Raw genomic sequence first — 22,656 nt, 5'->3', positions numbered from 1 at the left:
GGAAAAAGAAAGGAGCTGGTCAGAAAGGCTGAGAGGTGGATACAAGCAGTGGCTTGTAGTACATTCTATTTCAGACAGGTTCACTGGTGAATTCTACCAAATATTTCAGAAAGAACACCAATTCTCACTATCTATTCCAGGAAACAGAAGCGAAGAAAACACTTCTTAACTTAGTCTATGAGAGCAGCATTGCCCTAATACCAAAACAAGATTAAGACATTATAAAGAAAGGAAATTTCAAAACAGTAACTGTCATGAACATATATGTAAAAATCAATGAAATATTAGCAATTCAAATCCAACAATGTATTAAAAAACTAAACACCATGACCAAGTGGAATTTATTCCAGGTATGGCAAGGCCGGTTCAACATTTGAAAATCAATTAATGTAACACATCATGTCAATAGGCTAAAGAAGAAAAATATGATCATATCAATAATTGCATAAAAAGTATATAACAAAAATCCAGGGATCTCTGGGTGGCTCGGCGGTTTAGTGCCTGCCTTCGGCCCAGGGTGTGATCCTGGAGTCCCAAGATCAAGTCCCACATAGGGCTCCCTGCATGGAGCCTGCTTCTCCCTCTGCCTGTGTCTTTGCCTCTCTCTCTCTCTCTCTCTGTCTTTCATGAATAAATAAATAAAATCTTAAAAAAAAATCCAAACTGATTTATGATTTAAAACTCTCAGCAAAAATAAATAAATAAATAAAACTCTCATCAAACTAGAAATAGAGGGAAATGTCCTCAACCTGATACACATCTACCAAAACTACAGTAAACTTCCTACTTAATGGTGATAAACCAAACACTTTCTAACTAAAATCAGAATCAAAGCAAGAAGGTCCTCTTTTACCATTTCTTTTTTTTTTTAAATATTTTATTTATTTATTCATAAGAGAGAGCGAGAGAGAGAGAGGGGCAGAGACACAGGCAGAGGGAGAAGCAGGCTCTAAGCAGGGAGCGTGACATGGGACTCGATCCTGGGTCTCCAGGATCAGGCTCTGGGCTGAAGGTAAGCGCTAAGCCACTGAGCCACCCGGGCTGTCCAAGATTGCATAGTATTGACAAAAGAATGGACACATAGATCAGTGAAACAATACAAAGGCCAGATACACCCACACAAATATAGTCTACTGATCTTTGAAAACAGATCACAGGCAATTTCATGGAGGACGAATAATCTTTCCAACAAATGTACTTCAAAAGCTTGATATCCACATGCAACAAATAAACAAACAACCCCAAAAAACAAAAACCCAAACAAAAAAAATCTCGATATAAATCTTACAGCTTTCAAAGATCTTAGACCTAAACATGTACTATAAAACTATAAAACTTCTTGAAGATAACATAGGATGAAACCTAAGTGACCTTGAGTTTGGAAACCTAGCATCACCCATGAAAGAAAAAGTTGATAAGCCAGATTTTATTAAAATTAAAAATGTTTGCTCTGAAAAAGGTACAGTTAAGAGAATGGAGAGTCAAATTACAGGCTGGAAGAAAATATTTGCAAAACACATCTGATAAATGGCATGTATCCAAAGTATGTAAAGAATTCCTAAAACTTAACAATAAGAAAATAACAAATCTAATTTAAAAATGAGTAAAAGATCAGGACACCTCGCTGAAGAAAATGTACAGATGGCAAATAAGCATATGAAAAGATGTTCACTCTTTTCATGATATTATGTACTTTTCAAAACCTTTACAACTTTATAGTACAAATACTATAAAAGTATGAAAATTTTTAAAAAAATCATTTAAGAGGTCAGGAGATCCCAGGAAGAGGAGCAGACTGTATGTGAGAATCTAACTATATTACAAATGTATGCAATAACTTCACTGAAGGAAAGGAAGAGGAAAAGGTGCTGACCTAAGTAATTCTGGAAATGAGTGTTATCTCTAAGATTAAAAACAAAAGGAACTACATACAAGCACTGTATTCTAGGGTTTAAAGTTCTAATCCTGCTATCCATGTATATTGGAACTGAACAATTAAGTAAATAGATGATTGATATTAGGCGCTAGGTTTCTCACTGTTGGAGAGGAAATTCACAAATAAGCAAAAGGGAAGACTAGAGTGAGTCACGTTGGCAATGGATTAGAGTCTGAGACATTAGTATGTTTAGCTTAATATAGACACAAACAGATACATGTAGAAATATTTACAGCCTATGTGTATATACAAAGGCTAGAATATTCACACAATTTATTTGCTCTGTAACACGTTTTAGAGGGCTTAAAGGAAACAACACCCTGGGGCACCTGGGTGGCTCAGTGGTTGAGCGTCTGCCTTCAGTTCAGGTCGTGATCCTGGGGTCCTGGGATCGAGTCCTGTATCAGGCTCCCCAAAGGGAGCCTGCTTCTCCTCTGCCTCTGTCTCTGCCTCTCTCTCTCATGAATAAATAAAAATCAAAAAGAAAGGAAAAAGACATAACATCCTAGTAGCAACAAGCACACCTTCACCCAGATCTTGGTTTCTTAACACCATTTTACAAAAAAAGGAACCAGGCTCCTGAAGGAAATTACTGATTCTAAGACTGGAGCAGGAAATATCCAGGAGGAGCCTGAAGCATCTTGTAGAGCCAGAAAGTAAGAAAGTGCTTAAAAACAAAAACAGATAAACCCCTGAACACTGATGGGAGTAAGCTAAAGAAGCCCAAGAGCCAACTACAAGAGATCCCAGTAGTCAGAGCCAGAATAATTTGAACAAGAAAAGAAATAAAGTAGAATTGGATTATAACCCAAAGTATAAAATAAATACGAGTCCATACTGTTATAAAAAATGAGGGCGCCTGGGTGGCTTAGTTGGTTAAGTATCTGTCTTCAGCTCAGGTCATTATCTCAGGGTCCTGGGATTGGGAGTCCTGCACGGGGCTCCTTGCTCAACAGGGAGTCTGATTCTACCTCTCTCTCTCCCCCTCCCCCCTGCTGATGTGTGCTCTCTCTCTCTAATAAAACCTTTTTAAAAACTAAAAAAAATGATTGAATAAAGTAATAAATGTGAAGAGATACACCTATTTATGTAGATATCTCACCCTCAAGGACGTAGAACATAATTCTCACTCCTTACATATGGGCTGCATATAGTGATGTCTTTCCAAAGAGTAAAGGTGCAGAAAGGGCAAGGGAAGAGTAATTCTACAGTGGAAACCTGACAAACACTATGTCAGTTTGCTGACCAAGGTCAACATCACTAGTTGTAACTCAGGTTGGCAATATGCATTCCTGATTCAATATGATGAAAATGGCACTTTTTCTCTGTGGTCTTCCTCCTAAAAACCCACAACCCAAGTCTTATGAGAAAAACACTGGACAAATTTCCTATAAAATACCTCATGAGTACTCCTCAAAGCTGTCAAAGTTATCAAAAACAAGGAAAGTCAGAAAATGCCATAGCCAAGAGGAGCCTAAAGAGATGTGAACATTAAATATAATGTGCTCTTCTGGATGGGATCCCAGAAGAGAAAAAGGACATTAGGCAAAACCTAAGGAAATCTAAACTATGGACTTTAGCTAATAATGCAGCAATATTGGTTCATTAATTGTAACACATGTACTATACCAATGTAAGGTGTCCGTAACAGCAAATCTAGGGCATAGAGGAACTCTCTGTACTAACCTTCTCAATTTTTCCATAAATCACAAACTGTATGTACTAAGACATAAAATATCTTTTTTTTTTAAGATAAGGAATTAAGTTTTAAAACACTGCTTTGGATTTATGGATTCTGCAAGCCATACCTACAACCTACTACTTGGTTGGCACTGGCAGTGATCCACTCTTAATAGAATTATCACCAATACACAGAGAAAAAGGACTTTACTGTTTCTAAAGTAAAATTATCAAAGTATATTGTACTCATCATGGTCTTATTAGTTTGCAGACTGACAGGTCCAAGGTTCCATTTGAGCTGCTAATGGAAAGCACAGCAGCAGAAGGGTGACTGTATTCCGCCCTTCCTTCCACAGCACACAGACAACTCTCCTCGTGTAGACAGTCTCCTGTGGGTAACTGTACTTAACTCTTTGTCCCTCTAGCACAACCTTGGAACTAAAATATGCTGACTTACTTAAGGCCGTTTTATCCTTCCTTTGTTCAAAGTCAAAGAAACTCACCGAACCTTCTATCCACTAAAGAAACTCCTTATCAGGAACAGAAACTCCTTTATCTAGAGTCTACACATCACTTCTAAATAACAAAACTGTTGTGAAAAAAAAAATAATTCATTAAAAAATACCCCAATAACAATTAAGAGTGCTTTGCATGTGATAAAACCTATGACAATAACAAGATCACGGAGGGAGGAGCAAGATGGCGGAAGAGCAGGGTCTCCAAATCACCTGTCTCCACCAAACTACCTAGAAAACCTTCAAATTATCCTGAAAATCTATGAATTCGGCCTGAGATTTAAAGAGAGACCAGCTGGAATGCTACAGTGAGAAGAGTTCGCCCTTCTATCAAGGTAGGAAGACGGGGAAAAAGAAATAAAGAAACAAAGGCCTCCAAGGGGGAGGGGCCCCGCGAGGAGCCGGGCTGAGGCCGGGGCGAGTGTCCCCAGGACAGGAGAGCCCCGTCCCGGAGGAGCAGGAGCTGCACCGACCTTCCCGGGCAGAAAGAGGCTCCAGGGAGGTGGAGCAGGACCCGGGAGGGCGAGGATGCCCTCGGGCTCCCGGGGACAGTAACAGCAACTGCGCGCCCAGGAGAGTGCGCTGAGCTCCCTAAGGGCTGCAGCGCGCACGGCGGGACCCGGCGGGACCCGGAGCAGCTGAAGGGGCTCGGGCGGCGGCTCCGCGGAGGGGGCTGCGCGGCCCCGGGAGCAGCTCGGAGGGGCTCGGGCAGAGGAAGAGGCTCCGTGCGGAGGGGGGCTGCGCGGTTCCAGGAGCAGCTCGGAGGGGCTCGGGCGGCAGCTCCGCGGAGGGGGTTGCGCGGCCCGGGAGCGCGAATCCAACAGCGCAGGCCCCGGAGCACAGGGCGCCGGGACACAGCCCAGGATCCGGCCTCCCCCGGGACAGGCAGAGGCCGGGAGGGCCCAGGACAGCAAGGACGCTCCTGCCCCGAGCTGAGCAGATCAGCGGCCCCGCCCCGGAGCCTCCAGGCGCTGCAGACGGAGTTCCTGCCGGAGCTGAATCCAGGTTTCCAGAGCTGCCCCGCCACTGGGGCTGTTCCTCCTGCGGCCTCAGGGGGTAAACAACCCCCACTGAGCCCTGCACCAGGCAGGGGCACAGCAGCTCCCCCAACTGCTAACACCTGAGAATCAGCACAACAGGCCCCTCCCCCAGAACACCAGCTAGACGGACAACTTCCAGGAGAAGCCAAGGGACTTAAAGAACACAGAATCAGAAGATACTCCCCGGTGGTTCTTTTTTTGTTTGTTTGTTTTTGTTTTTGTTTTTGTTTTGTTTGGCTTTTTGATTTGTTTCCTTCCCCCACCCCCTTTTTTTTCTCCTTTCTTCTTCTTTCTCTTTTTCTTCTTTTTTTTTTCGTTTTTTTTTTCTTTTTCTTCCCCTTTTTTTTCTTTCTCTTTTCTTTCCTTCTTTCTCTCCTCTCTTTTTCTCTTTTTCCCAATACAACTTGCTTTTGGCCACTCTGCACTGAGCAAAATGACTAGAAGGAAAACCTCACCTCAAAAGAAAGAATCAGAAACAGTCCTCTCTCCCACAGAGTTACAAAATCTGGATTACAATTCAATGTCAGAAAGCCAATTCAGAAGCACTATTATACAGCTACTGGTGGCTCTAGAAAAAAGTATAAAGGACTCAAGAAACTTCATGACTGCAGAATTTAGAGCTAATCAGGCAGAAATTAAAAATCAATTGAATGAGATGCAATCCAAACTAGAAGTCCTAACGACGAGGGTTAACGAGGTGGAAGAACGAGTGAGTGACCTAGAAGACAAGTTGATAGCAAAGAGGGAAACTGAGGAAAAAAGAGACAAACAATTAAAAGACCATGAAGATAGATTAAGGGAAATAAACGACAGCCTGAGGAAGAAAAACCTACGTTTAATTGGGGTTCCCGAGGGCGCCGAAAGGGACAGAGGGCCAGAATATGTATTTGAACAAATTCTAGCTGAAAACTTTCCTAATCTGGGAAGGGAAACAGGCATTCAGATCCAGGAAATAGAGAGATCCCCCCCTAAAATCAATAAAAACCGTTCAACACCTCGACATTTAATTGTGAAGCTTGCAAATTCCAAAGATAAAGAGAAGATCCTTAAAGCAGCAAGAGACAAGAAATCCCTGACTTTTATGGGGAGGAGTATTAGGGTAACAGCAGACCTCTCCACAGAGACCTGGCAGGCCAGAAAGGGCTGGCAGGATATATTCAGGGTCCTAAATGAGAAGAACATGCAACCAAGAATACTTTATCCAGCAAGGCTCTCATTCAAAATGGAAGGAGAGATAAAGAGCTTCCAAGACAGGCAGCAACTAAAAGAATATGTGACCTCCAAACCAGCTCTGCAAGAAATTTTAAGGGGGCCTCTTAAAATTCCCCTTTAAGAAGAAGTTCAGTGGAACAGTCCACAAAAACAAAGACTGAATAGATATCATGATGACACTAAACTCATATCTCTCAATAGTAACTCTGAATGTGAACGGGCTTAATGACCCCATCAAAAGGCGCAGGGTTTCAGACTGGATAAAAAAGCAGGACCCATCTATTTGCTGTCTACAAGAGACTCATTTTAGACAGAAGGACACCTACAGCCTGAAAATAAAAGGTTGGAGAACCATTTACCATTCGAATGGTCCTCAAAAGAAAGCAGGGGTAGCCATCCTTATATCAGATAAACTAAAATTTACCCCGAAGACTGTAGTGAGAGATGAAGAGGGACACTATATCATACTTAAAGGATCTATTCAACAAGAGGACTTAACAATCCTCAATATATATGCTCCGAATGTGGGAGCTGCCAAATATATAAATCAATTATTAACCAAAGTGAAGAAATACTTAGATAATAATACACTTATACTTGGTGACTTCAATCTAGCTCTTTCTATACTCGATAGGTCTTCTAAGCAAAACATCTCCAAAGAAACGAGAGCTTTAAATGATACACTGGACCAGATGGATTTCACAGATATCTACAGAACTTTACATCCAAACTCAACTGAATACACATTCTTCTCAAGCGCACATGGAACTTTCTCCAGAATAGACCACATATTGGGTCACAAATCGGGTCTGAACCGATACCAAAAGATTGGGATTGTCCCCTGCATATTCTCGGACATAATGCCTTGAAATTAGAACTAAATCACAAGAAGTTTGGAAGGACCTCAAACACATGGAGGTTAAGGACCATCCTGCTAAAAGATAAAAGGGTCAACCAGGAAATTAAGGAAGAATTAAAAAGATTCATGGAAACTAATGAGAATGAAGATACAACCGTTCAAAATCTTTGGGATGCAGCAAAAGCAGTCCTAAGGGGGAAATACATCGCAATACAAGCATCCATTCAAAAACTGGAAAGAACTCAAATACAAAAGCTAACCTTACACATAAAGGAGCTAGAGAAAAAACAGCAAATAGATCCTACACCCAAGAGAAGAAGGGAGTTAATAAAGATTCGAGCAGAACTCAACGAAATCGAGACCAGAAGAACTGTGGAACAGATCAACAGAACCAGGAGTTGGTTCTTTGAAAGAATTAATAAGATAGATAAACCATTAGCCAGCCTTATTAAAAAGAAGAGAGAGAAGACTCAAATTAATAAAATCATGAATGAGAAAGGAGAGATCACTACCAACACCAAGGAAATACAAACGATTTTAAAAACATATTATGAACAGCTATACGCCAATAAATTAGGCAATCTAGAAGAAATGGACGCATTCCTGGAAAGCCACAAACTACCAAAACTGGAACAGGAAGAAATAGAAAACCTGAACAGGCCAATAACCAGGGAGGAAATTGAAGCAGTCATCAAAAACCTCCCAAGACACAAGAGTCCAGGGCCAGATGGCTTCCCAGGAGAATTTTATCAAACGTTTAAAGAAGAAATCATACCTATTCTCCTAAAGCTGTTTGGAAAGATAGAAAGAGATGGAGTACTTCCAAATTCGTTCTATGAAGCCAGCATCACCTTAATTCCAAAGCCAGACAAAGACCCCGCCAAAAAGGAGAATTACAGACCAATATCCCTGATGAACATGGATGCAAAAATTCTCAACAAGATACTGGCCAATAGGATCCAACAGTACATTAAGAAAATTATTCACCATGACCAAGTAGGATTTATCCCTGGGACACAAGGCTGGTTCAACACCCGTAAAACAATCAATGTGATTCATCATATCAGCAAGAGAAAAACCAAGAACCATATGATCCTCTCATTGGATGCAGAGAAAGCATTTGACAAAATACAGCATCCATTCCTGATCAAAACTCTTCAGAGTGTAGGGATAGAGGGAACATTCCTCGACATCTTAAAAGCCATCTATGAAAAGCCCACAGCAAATATCATTCTCAATGGGGAAGCACTGGGAGCCTTTCCCCTAAGATCAGGAACAAGACAGGGATGTCCACTCTCACCACTGCTATTCAACATAGTACTGGAAGTCCTAGCCTCAGCAATCAGACAACAAAAAGACATTAAAGGCATTCAAATTGGCAAAGAAGAAGTCAAACTCTCCCTCTTCGCCGATGACATGATACTCTACATAGAAAACCCAAAAGTCTCCACCCCAAGATTGCTAGAACTCATACAGCAATTCGGTAGCGTGGCAGGATACAAAATCAATGCCCAGAAGTCAGTGGCATTTCTATACACTAACAATGAGACTGAAGAAAGAGAAATTAAGGAGTCAATCCCATTTACAATTGCACCCAAAAGCATAAGATACCTAGGAATAAACCTCACCAAAGATGTAAAGGATCTATACCCTCAAAACTATAGAACACTTCTGAAAGAAATTGAGGAAGACACAAAGAGATGGAAAAATATTCCATGCTCATGGATTGGCAGAATTAATATTGTGAAAATGTCAATGTTACCCAGGGCAATATACACGTTTAATGCAATCCCTATCAAAATACCATGGACTTTCTTCAGAGAGTTAGAACAAATTATTTTAAGATTTGTGTGGAATCAGAAAAGACCCCGAATAGCCAGGGGAATTTTAAAAAAGAAAACCATATCTGGGGGCATCACAATGCCAGATTTCAGGTTGTACTACAAAGCTGTGGTCATCAAGACAGTGTGGTACTGGCACAAAAACAGACACATAGATCAGTGGAACAGAATAGAGAATCCAGAAGTGGACCCTGAACTTTATGGGCAACTAATATTCGATAAAGGAGGAAAGACTATCCATTGGAAGAAAGACAGTCTCTTCAATAAATGGTGCTGGGAAAATTGGACATCCACATGCAGAAGAATGAAACTAGACCACTCTCTTTCACCATACACAAAGATAAACTCAAAATGGATGAAAGATCTAAATGTGAGACAAGATTCCATCAAAATCCTAGAGAAGAACACAGGCAACACCCTTTTTGAACTCGGCCATAGTAACTTCTTGCAAGATACATCCACGAAGGCAAAAGAAACAAAAGCAAAAATGAACTATTGGGACTTCATCAAGATAAGAAGCTTTTGCACAGCAAAGGATACAGTCAACAAAACTCAAAGACAACCTACAGAATGGGAGAAGATATTTGCAAATGACATATCAGACAAAGGGCTAGTTTCCAAGATCTATAAAGAACTTATTAAACTCAACACCAAAGAAACAAACAATCCAATCATGAAATGGGCAAAAGACATGAACAGAAATCTCACAGAGGAAGACATAGACATGGCCAACATGCATATGAGAAAATGCTCTTCATCACTTGCCATCAGGGAAATACAAATCAAAACCACAATGAGATACCACCTCACACCAGTGAGAATGGGGAAAATTAACAAGGCAGGAAACAACAAATGTTGGAGAGGATGCGGAGAAAAGGGAACCCTCTTACACTGTTGGTGGGAATGTGAACTGGTGCAGCCACTCTGGAAAACTGTGTGGAGGTTCCTCAAACAGTTAAAAATATACCTGCCCTACGACCCAGCAATTGCACTGTTGGGGATTTACCCCAAAGATACAAATGCAATGAAACGCCGGGACACCTGCACCCCGATGTTTCTAGCAGCAATGGCCACGATAGCCAAACTGTGGAAGGAGCCTCGGTGTCCAACGAAAGATGAATGGATAAAGAAGATGTGGTTTATGTATACAATGGAATATTACTCAGCTATTAGAAATGACAAATACCCACCGTTTGCTTCAACGTGGATGGAACTGGAGGGTATTATGCTGAGTGAAGTAAGTCAGAGAAGGACAAACATTATATGTTCTCATTCATTTGGGGAATATAAATAATAGTGAAAGGGAAAATAAGGGAAGGGAGAAGAAATGTGTGGGAAATATCAGAAAGGGAGACAGAACGTAAAGACTGCTAACTCTGGGAAACGAACTAGGGGTGGTAGAAGGGGAGGAGGGCGGGGGGTGGGAGTGAATGGGTGACGGGCACTGGGTGTTATTCTGTATGTTAGTAAATTGAACACCAATAAAAAAAAATAAAGGAAAAAAAAAAAGAAAAAAAAAAAAAAAAAAAAAACAAGATCACTGTACTGCAAATGACCACTGGGTATTCTGGGTATGGAGGGTAATACAGATTATAATGGATTCTCCAGAGGCTGTTTCATGTTGTGAAAAATCTTACAAATTTAAGGCAGAATCTGTAAAGGTCATCTAAATGTAAATATTCAACCAATGCCTGAAATTTCTCTAGAATTTTTTTTTCTTTTAAAGAATTCACCTTACATTTTGGGCTACATGGTATCCTAGATCAGAGAATTTAAAATTTTTGAAGTCGATAAAGAAATGTCACAATGGAGGGTTTTTCAGTGCTGCACTTTATGGCAATGTGGCAATGTTTGTATTTCTGCTAGCCAACTTTACTAGAATCAGAGAAGTCCAGTACAGTAGATAGGAGAGACTTCTAAAAAGCATGCATCAGCATCAGATTCCTGCTGCAGAAAAAGAGAGAGGAAATAGTGAACAGGAAAACAACTGGATTTAACAATGAGCAGCTCACTAAACAATGAGGTTGTTAAACAGTCAATACCCACTCTTATTTATGAACTGATTTTTTTTTTTTTTTAATGGATTCTTCTAGTCTTTAGGTTTTGTTTGGTCTTTTTCTGTTTCTTTGTTTGGTTTTTGGCTATATCTCTGTTTTTAGTACCCTTAAAAAGAGGGATCCCTGGGTGGCGCAGCGGTTTGGCGCCTGCCTTTGGCCCAGGGTGCGATCCTGGAGACCCAGGATCGAATCCCACGTCGGGCTCCCGGTGCATGGAGCCTGCTTCTCCCTCTGCCTATGTCTCTGCCTCTCTCTCTCTCTCTCTGTGACTATCATAAATAATAAATAAAAAAAAATTAAAAAAAAAAAAAAAAAGACATCCATCTGTAAACTGCTGGCCTACTTACTAAATTAAATGGGATCCGATAGGCTCTGATTAGGATCAGGCAAGGATGTTTCCATGTAAGTTTCAGGAAAATCTTTCCAGTAACACTGCAGGGACGGTCTTGTAACCATCCTGGGTGACACTTCTAACATAAATAAAATCAGTTTACATGGAAATAGCCTACTAAATAATCTACTAATAAACAGTGTGCCAAGTTGGACTGGCATTACTGTTCCCTGCAGAGATACTAAACCAAAAACTATACGTGTCAAAACTGTGGTCATAGACTTCTCGGTCCTGGACAAGATGGAGGATATACACTCCTCCTATTTCTCCTACCATATAGCTAATATCCCTGGATGTTACATATAAAACAAACAGAAGAAGACTTTAAAGAGTGGGTATAAGAAAAAAATAATAAAATAAAATAAAATAAAATAAAATAAATAAAATAAAATAAAATAAAATAAAATAAAATAAAATAAAATAAATAAAATAAAATAAAATAAAATAAAATAAAATAAAATAAAATAAAATAAAATAGAGTGGGTATAAGAAGGTAGACTGCTAGGGATCTTGGGACCTGAGGAGCAACAATAATGGTACATTTCCTGGGTTTTATTTTTGGCTTTTATATCCTACACTGGGTGCTGGGCCCAGGAGCCTCATTGAAGCCTGCAATCCAGAAACACCAATAAGCACAAACAACCCCCCACAAAACAAAAACAAAAACAAAAACAAAAAAACCCAAAACCAACTAACTAAACAAACAAGAAACCTTAAAGCCCTATGAAAAATCTGATTTTCTTAGCCAAATGACTAGGAAAAGGGTAGCCTAGCTAGCAAGACAGAAAACTAGAAAGGTGGAGTGGAGGATCCTACCATGTCAATCCCCCTCTGTGGTCTCAGGAGAGACCCTGCTAGGAGTGTTGACCTCTACCTGGCCATAGCAAGGTGCTCTCCCCACCCACACTAGAGTCGGGACAGAAGAAGCTTAGCAGAGAGCCAAGACTCTCACCACTGCCTAGGGGCAATGAGGCCCCCCACATCCATCCCACACTGTCACTGGGAGAGCAAGAAGGTGGTCCTCCCTTCCCAGTCAGAGTGGTATCAGAGGATGCTGAGGGGAGAGCCTGAATTTCTCCATCTACTTGGGAGTGATGAGGTGACACCACTCTGCAACTCACCTAGGATGAAAGAGAGTAGCCTGCATTTAATATCTGACCAAGTCAACTGTGGAAGGAGCCTCAGTGTCCATCGAAAGATGAATGGATAAAGAAGATGTGGTTTATGTATACAATGGAATATTACTCAACCATTAGAAATGACAAATAACCACCATTTGCTTCGACATGGATGGAACTGGAGGGTATTATGTTGAGTGAAATAAGTCAATCGGAGAAGGACAAACATTATATGGTCTCATTCATTTGGGGAATATAAAAATAGTAAAAGGGAATAAAGGGGAAAGGAGAAAAAATGAGTGGGAAATATCAGAAAGGGAGACAGAACATGAGAGACTCCTAACTCTGGGAAACGAACTGGGTGGGGTGGGGGAGAGGAGGTGGGCGGGGGGTGGGGGTGACTGGGTGACGGGCACTGAGGGGGGCACTTGATGGGATGAGCACTGGGTGTTATTCTACATGTTGACAAATTGAACACCAATAAAAAATAAATTTATATAAAAAAAAAATCTGACCAAGTCTATCACTTTCCTGTCTCCCTTCATACCCTTTGCTTCAGACCCTCATCACTTTACCCTCAGACTGTTGGACTATTACACCAGTTTTTAACTGGCCTCTCTGTCTTACAGCCTTGCAATTCATCCCCTATAATGTTGCTAGAGAAATTTTCCTGAAACTCACATCTGACTGTGTCACTCCCCTACTTAAACTCTCCAGTGCCTGCCCATGCTATACAGAAAAATGCACAATTAGGATGCCATTCCGCACCATCAATGCTTTTGCCCCTGACCAATCACTCCCTTTCCTTTCCCTTCAACCCTCCTTCTGACCTCTGGACACACCAAACTACTTGTCATTCTCCCAACAGGCTCGGCCTCTGCACTTCTCCAAGGACTTTTCCTTGTACTGTTTTCTGCTTAAATGTCCTTCCTAACTGGGCTGTCGTTGGATATCCAATCAAACAGCAACTCCTCTATGAAGCCTCTCCTGATAGTACCATATAGGCCCAAGTACACCCCTCTTTGGGCTCTATTCTATTCTCCCATCATTACTTTGATAAAACTTTGGGGCATTTATTTGTTTTGATAGTTGTCTTTTTTTCTGTTAGACACTCCTGAAGGCAGGGACTATTTTTACATCAGATAATGAGGGTTAATCTCAGACTCTCTCCTCATGCTGGCTTGTAGCTTGTAGTCATGTCTATTATTTCATTTATCACACTGAATTTCAGTTATTTGGCCCCTTCTGAGAACTCCCTGTGGATATGGGCAGAACCAAAAAAGCAGCCAGAAGGGTGAAAACGGTAGATTATCTGAAAAGGAGCAACAAACCAATAGCTGACCTTTTATCAATGGAATTGAAAAGACAAGAGAATAGCTTTATTATATTGAAAGGCAACAAATGTCAACTTCAAATTTTATCCCCAGCCAAAATACATTTCCAGACAAACAAAAACAGAATTTCCCATCAGTGGACTCCCATTAAAGTAAATTTTAAAAAGTGTTTTCTGGGCAGAAGGAAAACAATTCCATATGGAGGGTCAAAAATGCAGAAAGGAACAGAGAGCAAAATAGTGTTAAAGATGCACGTAAATCTAAATGAATTCTGACTACCTAAGGCAGTTAAGTAACAGCATGTGAGTTGGGAAAGGGAAATGGAGGTGGATAAGGTGTTCTCAGGTCCTTGCATTGCAGTTAGATCATAAAAATATTAATATGAGACTGATTAGTCAAGGATTCATACAGACATTCTTATCCTAGTGCAACCACTAAATGAAAAGAGTATATAATTCCCAACCTAATTAAAGGAAAAGTAAGACCTATTGTGGCTGAGAAAATAAAGAAAGTGCAGAAAGAGGGAATCCCTGGGTGGCTCAGTGGTTTAGCACCTGCCTTCGGCCTAGGGCGTGATCCTGGAGTCCCGGGATCGAGTCCCACTTCGGGCTCCCTGCAGGGAGCCTGTTTCTCCCTCTGCCTGTGTCTCTGCCTCTCTCTCTCTCTGTGTCTTTCATGAATAAATAAATAAAATCTTAAAAAAAAAAAAAGTGCAGAAAGAGAGGAAAGAGCACTTTAAGAAGAAGCTAGAGAGGCAGACAGACCAATCATGTTGGGCCCTGGGGTCACATTAGGATTTTGATTTTTATGTTAAAAGCAATGAGAGATCACTGAAGCATCTGAGCAGCAGAGATCTATATTCCAGAAAGATTTCTTTGGCTATGATGTGAGGAACAGTCTCTGGAGGAAGAAAGAACTTTACTGCCTGGTCGGGATTATTTTCAGAGTATGCCTCTTTCTTCAATTTTTTTTAAAGGCACTACCTTTCCTCAGGTAACAGTGAATGAGAAACTAGAAAATGAAATTCGAGTTTTTTGGCTTTAATTTTTAGGATTTGCTTTGTAAGTTAATTAGCTTTGTAGCTATTTAATTAACATTTCAAATACCAGGTGGCCTCTTTCTTTGTTCCTTGGTGTCCCAGAACATATTCTTCTGTCTAAATATTTGAGTCTGGCAGACCATAGGTCAGCTACATACAATCTCACTGCAACCAAAGCACAAGAGCCTTTTAACCTGGTGTTTGTTGAAACTAAAGGATGTGAAATTTTAATTGAGTGAATCTCGTATTATTAAATGTCGCTAACTTGAGAAGCTGTTCAGGAAGTCATTTAAGGTTTTTGGGGAGGATAAAAGGTTCTTTCATGCTCAAATTAAGCATGACTTCACTTGTGTAAAAAGAAGAGGTACTCTATTCTTGACCTTTATTAACTTTTTGGTATTAATTTATCTTTTTTTAAAAAAGATTTTATTTATTTATTTATTTATTTATTTATTTATTTATTTGAGACACCGAGAAAGAGTAGAGACATAGGCAGAGAGAGAAGCAGGCTCCATGCAAGGAGTCCGATGTGGGACTCTATCCTGGAACTCCAGGATCATGCTCTGAGCCGAAGGCAGACGCTTAACAGCTGAACCACCCAGGTGTCCCTTAATTTATTTTTACTGTGATATAATTCACATGCCATAAAATTCAGCCTTTTAAAGTGTACAATTCAGTGACTTTTGGTATAGTCACAAAGATGGGCAACCAACACCACTCTATAATTATAGAATATTTCCATCACCCCCAACAGAAATTCTGTACCTGTTAGTGGTCACTTCCCAGCCTGTTCTTCCCATAGTCTCTGGCCACCAATAACCTATTCTGTCTCTACAGATTTATCTGGTTTGGACATTTCATGCAAATAGAATCATACAATATGTGCCCTTTTGTACATTTTTTAAAAGCATTTGTTAATGGAGAACTTGAACAGAAAACCAGGTAGAGTAGTCTAACAAACCTCTGTGCCATCATCTAGTCTCAATGATGGTCATCCTACCTGATGTGAAATGTTGGGGGCCAGGAACCAATGGCAAGAGAGAATTCTTCAGATGTTTTCAGTGCAAAAAGCATGGTTTTATTAAAGCACGGTGATGGGACCTGTGGGCAGAAAGAGCTGCACTGGGAGTTGCGAGGAGTGACTGGTTATACACTTTCAAGCTGGGAGGGGGTTAGGGAGAGCGGAAGTCTCTAAGGAACTTGGAAGCAAGGTTTCCAGGACCGTGAGGGGCTAGGTGCTGTTAGGATAAGGTCATTTACCTTAAAACCCTAGTCTGGTAAAACCCTAGTCATGTGACTCTTCAGATATATACTAGGGGGCTGGCCATATGTTTGGAGGATGATTGCTAACATATCTTTGTGGGGGCTGCAGGAGTGGGCAAAGAAAAAGGAAGATTCCAAAGGGATTTTCGATGTTAAAAAAGACTTACAGGATCCTGGAGGTCAGGCTAATGTCAAGCTAAGGGTACCTTTTGCCTCTAGCAAAGTACTCACACTGAGGCAGCTGAGCTCCTGAAGCCTGTCCCAAAATACTTGTCAATGGGCTCTAAGTTGTAAGGAAGTTTAGGTTTTTTTCTAGATTTCTTTTGCCTTTGTTCTCCACATTACTACCCACACACCCAAGTAATTTCACCTCACGTTATTTTTTTTAAACATTTTATTTATTCATGAGAGACGCAGAGAAAGAGAGAGGCAGAGACATGGGCAGAGGGAGAAGCAGGCACCAGCCATGCAGGGGGCCTGATGTGGGACTCGATCCTGGGGCTCCAGGATCAGGCCCTGGGCTGAAGGTGGTGCTAAACTGCTGAGCCACCTGGGCTGCCTCTCACCTCACGTTATTTTGAATCAAATCCCAGATACCACATTATTTCTATGTAAAGGCTTCAGTAAGGACATATTGTGGTAGCTATGCTAACACACACTGGCCTTCTGATTAGCAGTTTTTCCTTCTTATTTTAATGGCTTACCTCTACCAAGAACTAATTTTTCTTTTGCCAGACATTCTTTACGTAAGAAATTCACTAGATTTAGGTACTTGTTCTGTCTAATAAAAGTGCTAAAAGGGAAAGATAGAAATCAAAGCTCCAGAAAAATTTCTCCAAATGCTGAGATTCAAAGTGATCTATAATTTGATAAATACCTCAGTGTTTCTTCTGAAAGTCATATGGTGGTTGTTTACTATTTCAGCTTTCTCTTGTCATTCTGAGAAAGGACTAGAGGTTATGACAAAGGTGTTTTTTGCTTTTGTTTTTGAGCATGCACCAGTTATACACCAGATATCACTTCAAGAAGCTAGGTGAAGTCTAAGAACAAAACAACATCACACAGAAAAGAATTTATGAGCCCAATGGACAGAACTGAGGGCTTTCTTTTTTTGTTGTTTTTTGTTTTTGTTTTTTTAAATAAAGATTGATATATTTATTTGAGAGAGAAGCTCATGCATGCACATGTGTAAGAGCAGGTGGTAGGAATTGAGGGAAAGAGAATCTCAGGCTAACTCCCTACTGAGCTCACAGCCCTATGCGGGGCTGGATCTCAGGATCCTGAGACCATGACCTGAGCAGAAATCAGAGACAGACACTTAACCAACTGAGCCACCCAGATGCCCCTTGAGGGCTTTCTTAAATCTGTTTCAGGAAAGGTAGCAAACAAGCAGATACCAACTATAATAAAGGGAGGGGAAACTAAAAAGAAGGAGAAGAAAGGAGCAGAAAGAAGAACGCATAGTTGAGCTCTTCTTACCCGTTTGTGAGCTATCAGGAGACAGTTGGAATGTTCATGTTCACAAGCAATTTCATAATCGGGGATCAGATCCACCAACTCACGGACAAAATGTATCACCTCCTCATGCCAGGGCACGTTGGCCATGGTGAGACTGCTTGCTGAACTTTCTCCACAGTAGGTGACACCCTGGGGAAGCATTACCAACAGTTAGAGATAATTACAGACCTATTTAAATGTCATGGGGCAAAAGTTTCAGAGCCAGAAAGGCTTCTAGAGATAATTCAGCCGACCCCCCCCCCCACCAAATCCAATCCAATCCAATGCAAAAGTGAGGAAGTAATAGTGAATTAGAGATGATAAAGTCTGTTTAGGAGCTCACACAAACAGGTAGGAGCTCCCCACCTTGGGACTGCAGGTGCTTGGGTACCCTGCTTCATGCACTCACAATCTATGCTGTCTGGGCACAGCAATGTATCTGAACCATAATGTATCTTTTAATTCTGATTCTTTTGTGCACTATATAATAGGTTAATTCTCAAGGAATTATAATCTCCTAGACCAATAATGGAGGCATAACACCCACAAAAATTCAGTGAACAATTTACTCCCTGGGAAAAGAAGATGAGCTCCCATTTTCTAGTACAGTTTAGGTTTGATAAGGTTCAAAAGGATTCATTGTAAAGGGCCAGCTAGGGATCCCTTTGAAATTATTCTTTAAGAAGATCACTTTGTAATACATTTTGTAAATGGATACATATAAACATAGATTTGTGGCAAATAGGAAATACATTTGTGGCTATACATACAACTCTTTCACACACTTACACATACATGCATGTCTTACCTCTACAGAAATTCCTGACCTGTGCAAAGGTGGTAAGGTAATTTGGCTTCTAATGCTTTTGAACTCTACCTGACAGCTCAAGTTTATAAGACCCCAAAGTTTCATAATTAAGATCTATTTAGTAAATTACATAATGATAAACGTTCTATTAATAAGGGATATTTTAACTTTGTAGACTCTAAATACTCCAGGATCGGGCAGCCTGGGTGGCTCAGTGGTTTAGCGCCGCCTTCAGCCTGGGGCGTGATCCTGGAGTCCCGGGATCGAGTCCTGCGTTGGGCTCCCCACATGGAGCTCGCTTCTCCCTCTGCCTGTGTCTCTGCCTCTCTCTCTCTGTGTCTCATGAATGAATAAGTAAATAAAATATTTTAAATAAATACATACATACATACATACATACCCCAGGATCAAACTTTCTTGACAAGTGTTTTTGAATATTCTAGATATGCTGCTACTAAGGAGGGAATAACTGAAATAAAAAGACATCCACTCACACTCTCTCACATATACATGAGTATGGATGTGCGTGTACGTACACACACACACACACACACACACACACAGACTGGAGGGGGTAGGATGCCACTTTATGAAAATACCATAGAGGAGCACTGTAGAGTGACCCTGACCCTGCAGATGGTGGAGCCGGGAATTGGCTGAAGACTCACATGAGCTCTGCAAAACACTCTACACCAGATGGCTGTTCAAAAAGATTACTGGTATGCTACACCGAGATGACCTTTGCTGAACATAAACTAGAGGCGACCCAGCTTAGTTGTAATAAACAAGAACATCTTCTCTAACAGCCCAATGATTTACAGGATTCATTAAACTGAGATTGAGATTTAGGTGAGTTTAAAAAAGCAAATAATATAACAGTTTTAAAAATCTTTAGGTATGGCTGGAAAGTTTTGCTAAATTTCCCCAAATCACAAAAATGATTTATTGGTAGGTCAAATTAGTCATAAAAAATGAGCTTTATTTCAATTTAAATACTGCTGATAATATGTGAATTATATGAACAAGCATGTACATAGTAGCTAATTCAAAGGAATTTACTTTTCATATTTAAAAAGTTCCCTGAAACAGAGGTTTTAGATGAGATCTTACATTTATGACAAGGGCTTTGGAAAATATTTTATTATTTCCTATTCAGCAACAATAAATCATGAAATGTTAGGCATAACAGACTTGGTTTGGAAAGGCAATGAGAGAATGAATACCACTGTTATATTATTTCGCCTTCACATGACACTTTCCCATACATTTGTATGATACTTCATAGTTAGCCAAATTCCTTCACATGGAAGTTCTCATGTTAGCCAGACAAAATCTTCTGGGGTAGGCAGTGCAAGGACCTTTCAAAGCCAACCACAGAGCCCCAGTGTTCTCTGTGACAGAAATGCTCTGGGCAACAATGTGTCCCAGTGAATTAGTCTGTGGAGTCACCTCTGGGAAGCCTGAGCCCTCCCTCAGTCAGGCTTCTGACAACCCCCCTCCATTGGTACCCTCTGCTCTGCTCTGGCTACTTCACTTTATCCTGTATTCCAGGCTTGTCCGGACTTTATTCCTGATCACACTTTACCTAAATTGTCTAAAAATGCTTCATTTTCTATGATATCACAGGTGTCTGCCACCTTCTCATCCTACCACCACCCTTCTCCTGCCCCATCTATCACCAGCACCAACTATTTCCCCTCATGATTTTGAAAAAAGAATGAACTCAAGAAAGCAGATGGGTACAATGTAGCCAATTGAAAAGCACTCATTTCAGAATCTATAGGTTGAGGAGTGACAAGCAGATCCAAAGAAAATTCCTGAAGAACAGGACGGCTTATGCATCTCTGCGTTTGTAGTGAAAAGCATAACCCACACTGTTATACTGGTGCCTTTCATATAGGATCACTCTACTGTAGGATATGGAGGCCATAAGGTCTTTTACTAGCTGCATGGATAAGTTTATCTGGGGATCCAAGGTCTTTGGGAGGAACAGTATTTTGGCAATTGACTATCTGATATTCTTTTTTTTTTTTTTTTCTTTAAAATTTATCTATTCATGAGAGACACACAGAGAGAGAAAGAGGCAGGGACACAGGCAGAAGGAGAAGCAGGCTCCATGCAGGGAGTCCGATGTGGGACTCAATCCAGGGACCCCAGGATCAGGCCCCGGGCCGAAGGTGGCGCTAAACCACTGAGCCACCCGGGCTGCCCGACTATCTGATATTTTAATTAAACTGTCAAAAGACTCCTGATATTGTGTTTGTCTCCTATAGTCTGATGAAAAATGTCTTCATGACTTTCTGCACAATATGCCCATAACATGTCACTCCTTTATCCTGAAAGTGCTTCAATAGCTCTTCCCACAGAAAACTAGCCCAAGCTTCCTAGCATTGGCACAAGGCCTTCCTACAGGACTGCCCCGCTCAGCATCCAGCCTTTACCCAGCTGAACTTCTCACCATATCTTTGATCTCTATTCAGCAACCCCTACTCCATCTGATCCCAATCTCATCATGATAGAGATGGTAAATTATCTTTTACCAGATAATTGGAATAATTCTGTCTAAATTCTGAGCTTGTAGAGGGAAGGGCTGCACCTTGTTCCCGTCTGTACCCCCAACAAATCAATGCTGAATGACTTGAAGATCAAATCATATATTCTTTTTTCTATAGGACAGTAAACTCCAGAACCCTCTTCTGATCTAATATAAAATTTCATTCATATTATTCAGGATTTTTCTACTCTTTAACAATTGACTATGAAGCAACTGATGAACCGCAGTTAGGGACTGCTACATGAATAACTGGTAATCTTACCATTAATGTTACCTTTGTACAGAGAAAGGGAGGGAGGTCAGGTTAAGACATTTGTTTTACAAATGCACTTGCAAGGATTGCGTTCTGTAGACAGTTCAGTGCCAACAGTGTAAAAGTGGTTTAAATCATCTCACAACAAATAATTACTGAGCACTTAACTATTCTCAAGATGCAATGCAAGGCAGAGAATATAAAGACAGTATTTCATTTACAAATGGACTGTGCTATGAAAATTTCTCGATACGGCAGATGTTTATAACATGAAACACATTTTCACACACAAGCAAGCAAATAATGATCACTAAGATTCTTAGGCTAGCAAATAAAGGCCTATTTAAGTCTAATGAAGCTAAAATATATGTTCATTTACAGGGAATAAACAGAAAAATGTTTTATTAGACTAGCAGTAAAAGAAAAGAGGGAATCAATATAATAAAGAAATAGCTTCTATTGATTCAGTTTAAATAAATGTGTTTAAAGAAAAGTGATCTAAAATTTACTGAATCAAAGCATATATTATCTCACTGAATTCTCAAACCTATTACAGTGATACTATTATTCTAATATTAATATTGAGGACATTTACATTCAAAGAGGATCAGTAACCTGTCCCAGGCTAAATTCGTACTTTTAGAAATATATCAAAGCTGTGCTCCTCCCCATCCCCCACGAAACTCCAGTATGTGCTGACCAGAAGAGACCCCTGTGCGTGCACGCAGGCAATGCTCGCACACTCCCAAATGCCAATACAAAAGACATGAACAGTACTGTGTGTGCTTCTGCAGAGAGCCCCAGGCCTGTCACTAGCCCAGGGTCTATTTGTATTATCAAGTTCACATCTTCAGGGCATTTATGTGACCCTGAAGTAGTACTATTAAAATTTTAATGCCAAGCCCTTGTGAGGGTCAGGCCCTGGGAGACTCTTTTTTTTAAATCAAGAGCATGGGTGAAAGACAAACTTCGAAGTACCATCTGTGTCACTGGGTGAATTTAGTCCTAATTTGTGCTTTTGTTGAAAGTGAAAGGGCATAGGATTTTGTGCTTTAAATCCAAGCCCCATCTCTACCACCAGGGTGGTCTCTATTTTTTGAGCCCCAAAGGAACTCCCTTATAGACCTGACAGATGGCTCTGCTCTCAAAGTTATGTTTATTATAGCACAGTTACTTCTAAGTGTTTGCTTTTGGAGGAATCTGAGGTTACTTAGCCCACTATATTGCTAGCTCTCATCAAATGTTTTTCGGAGAGGGTT

At 40.5% G+C, this 22,656-nt stretch overlaps 1 protein-coding gene across 4 annotated transcripts in view; it reads right to left on the bottom strand.

The window, feature by feature from the left end:
* The window catches only part of LOC112643346 (S-adenosyl-L-methionine-dependent tRNA 4-demethylwyosine synthase TYW1), a 246,258-nt gene that overhangs the window by 45,262 nt on the left and 178,340 nt on the right, over positions 1-22,656 (bottom strand). For 2 of the 4 annotated variants that reach the window (XM_035718172.2, XM_035718168.2), the window contains exon 15: positions 17,765-17,932. In XM_035718172.2, the coding sequence (XP_035574065.1) occupies positions 17,765-17,932 (168 nt within the window). Of the gene's footprint in view, positions 1-10,949; positions 11,031-16,567; positions 17,326-17,764; positions 17,933-22,656 lie in introns of those variants that run through there. The other 2 variants (XM_035718170.2, XM_035718171.2) reach the window with 2 other exon arrangements.

This window comes from Canis lupus, chromosome 6, assembly GCF_003254725.2.
Source record: "Canis lupus dingo isolate Sandy chromosome 6, ASM325472v2, whole genome shotgun sequence".
Lineage (NCBI taxonomy): Eukaryota > Metazoa > Chordata > Mammalia > Carnivora > Canidae > Canis > Canis lupus.
Note: the sequence above shows the minus strand (reverse complement) of the source record. Positions and strands in the feature narration are given on the sequence as shown.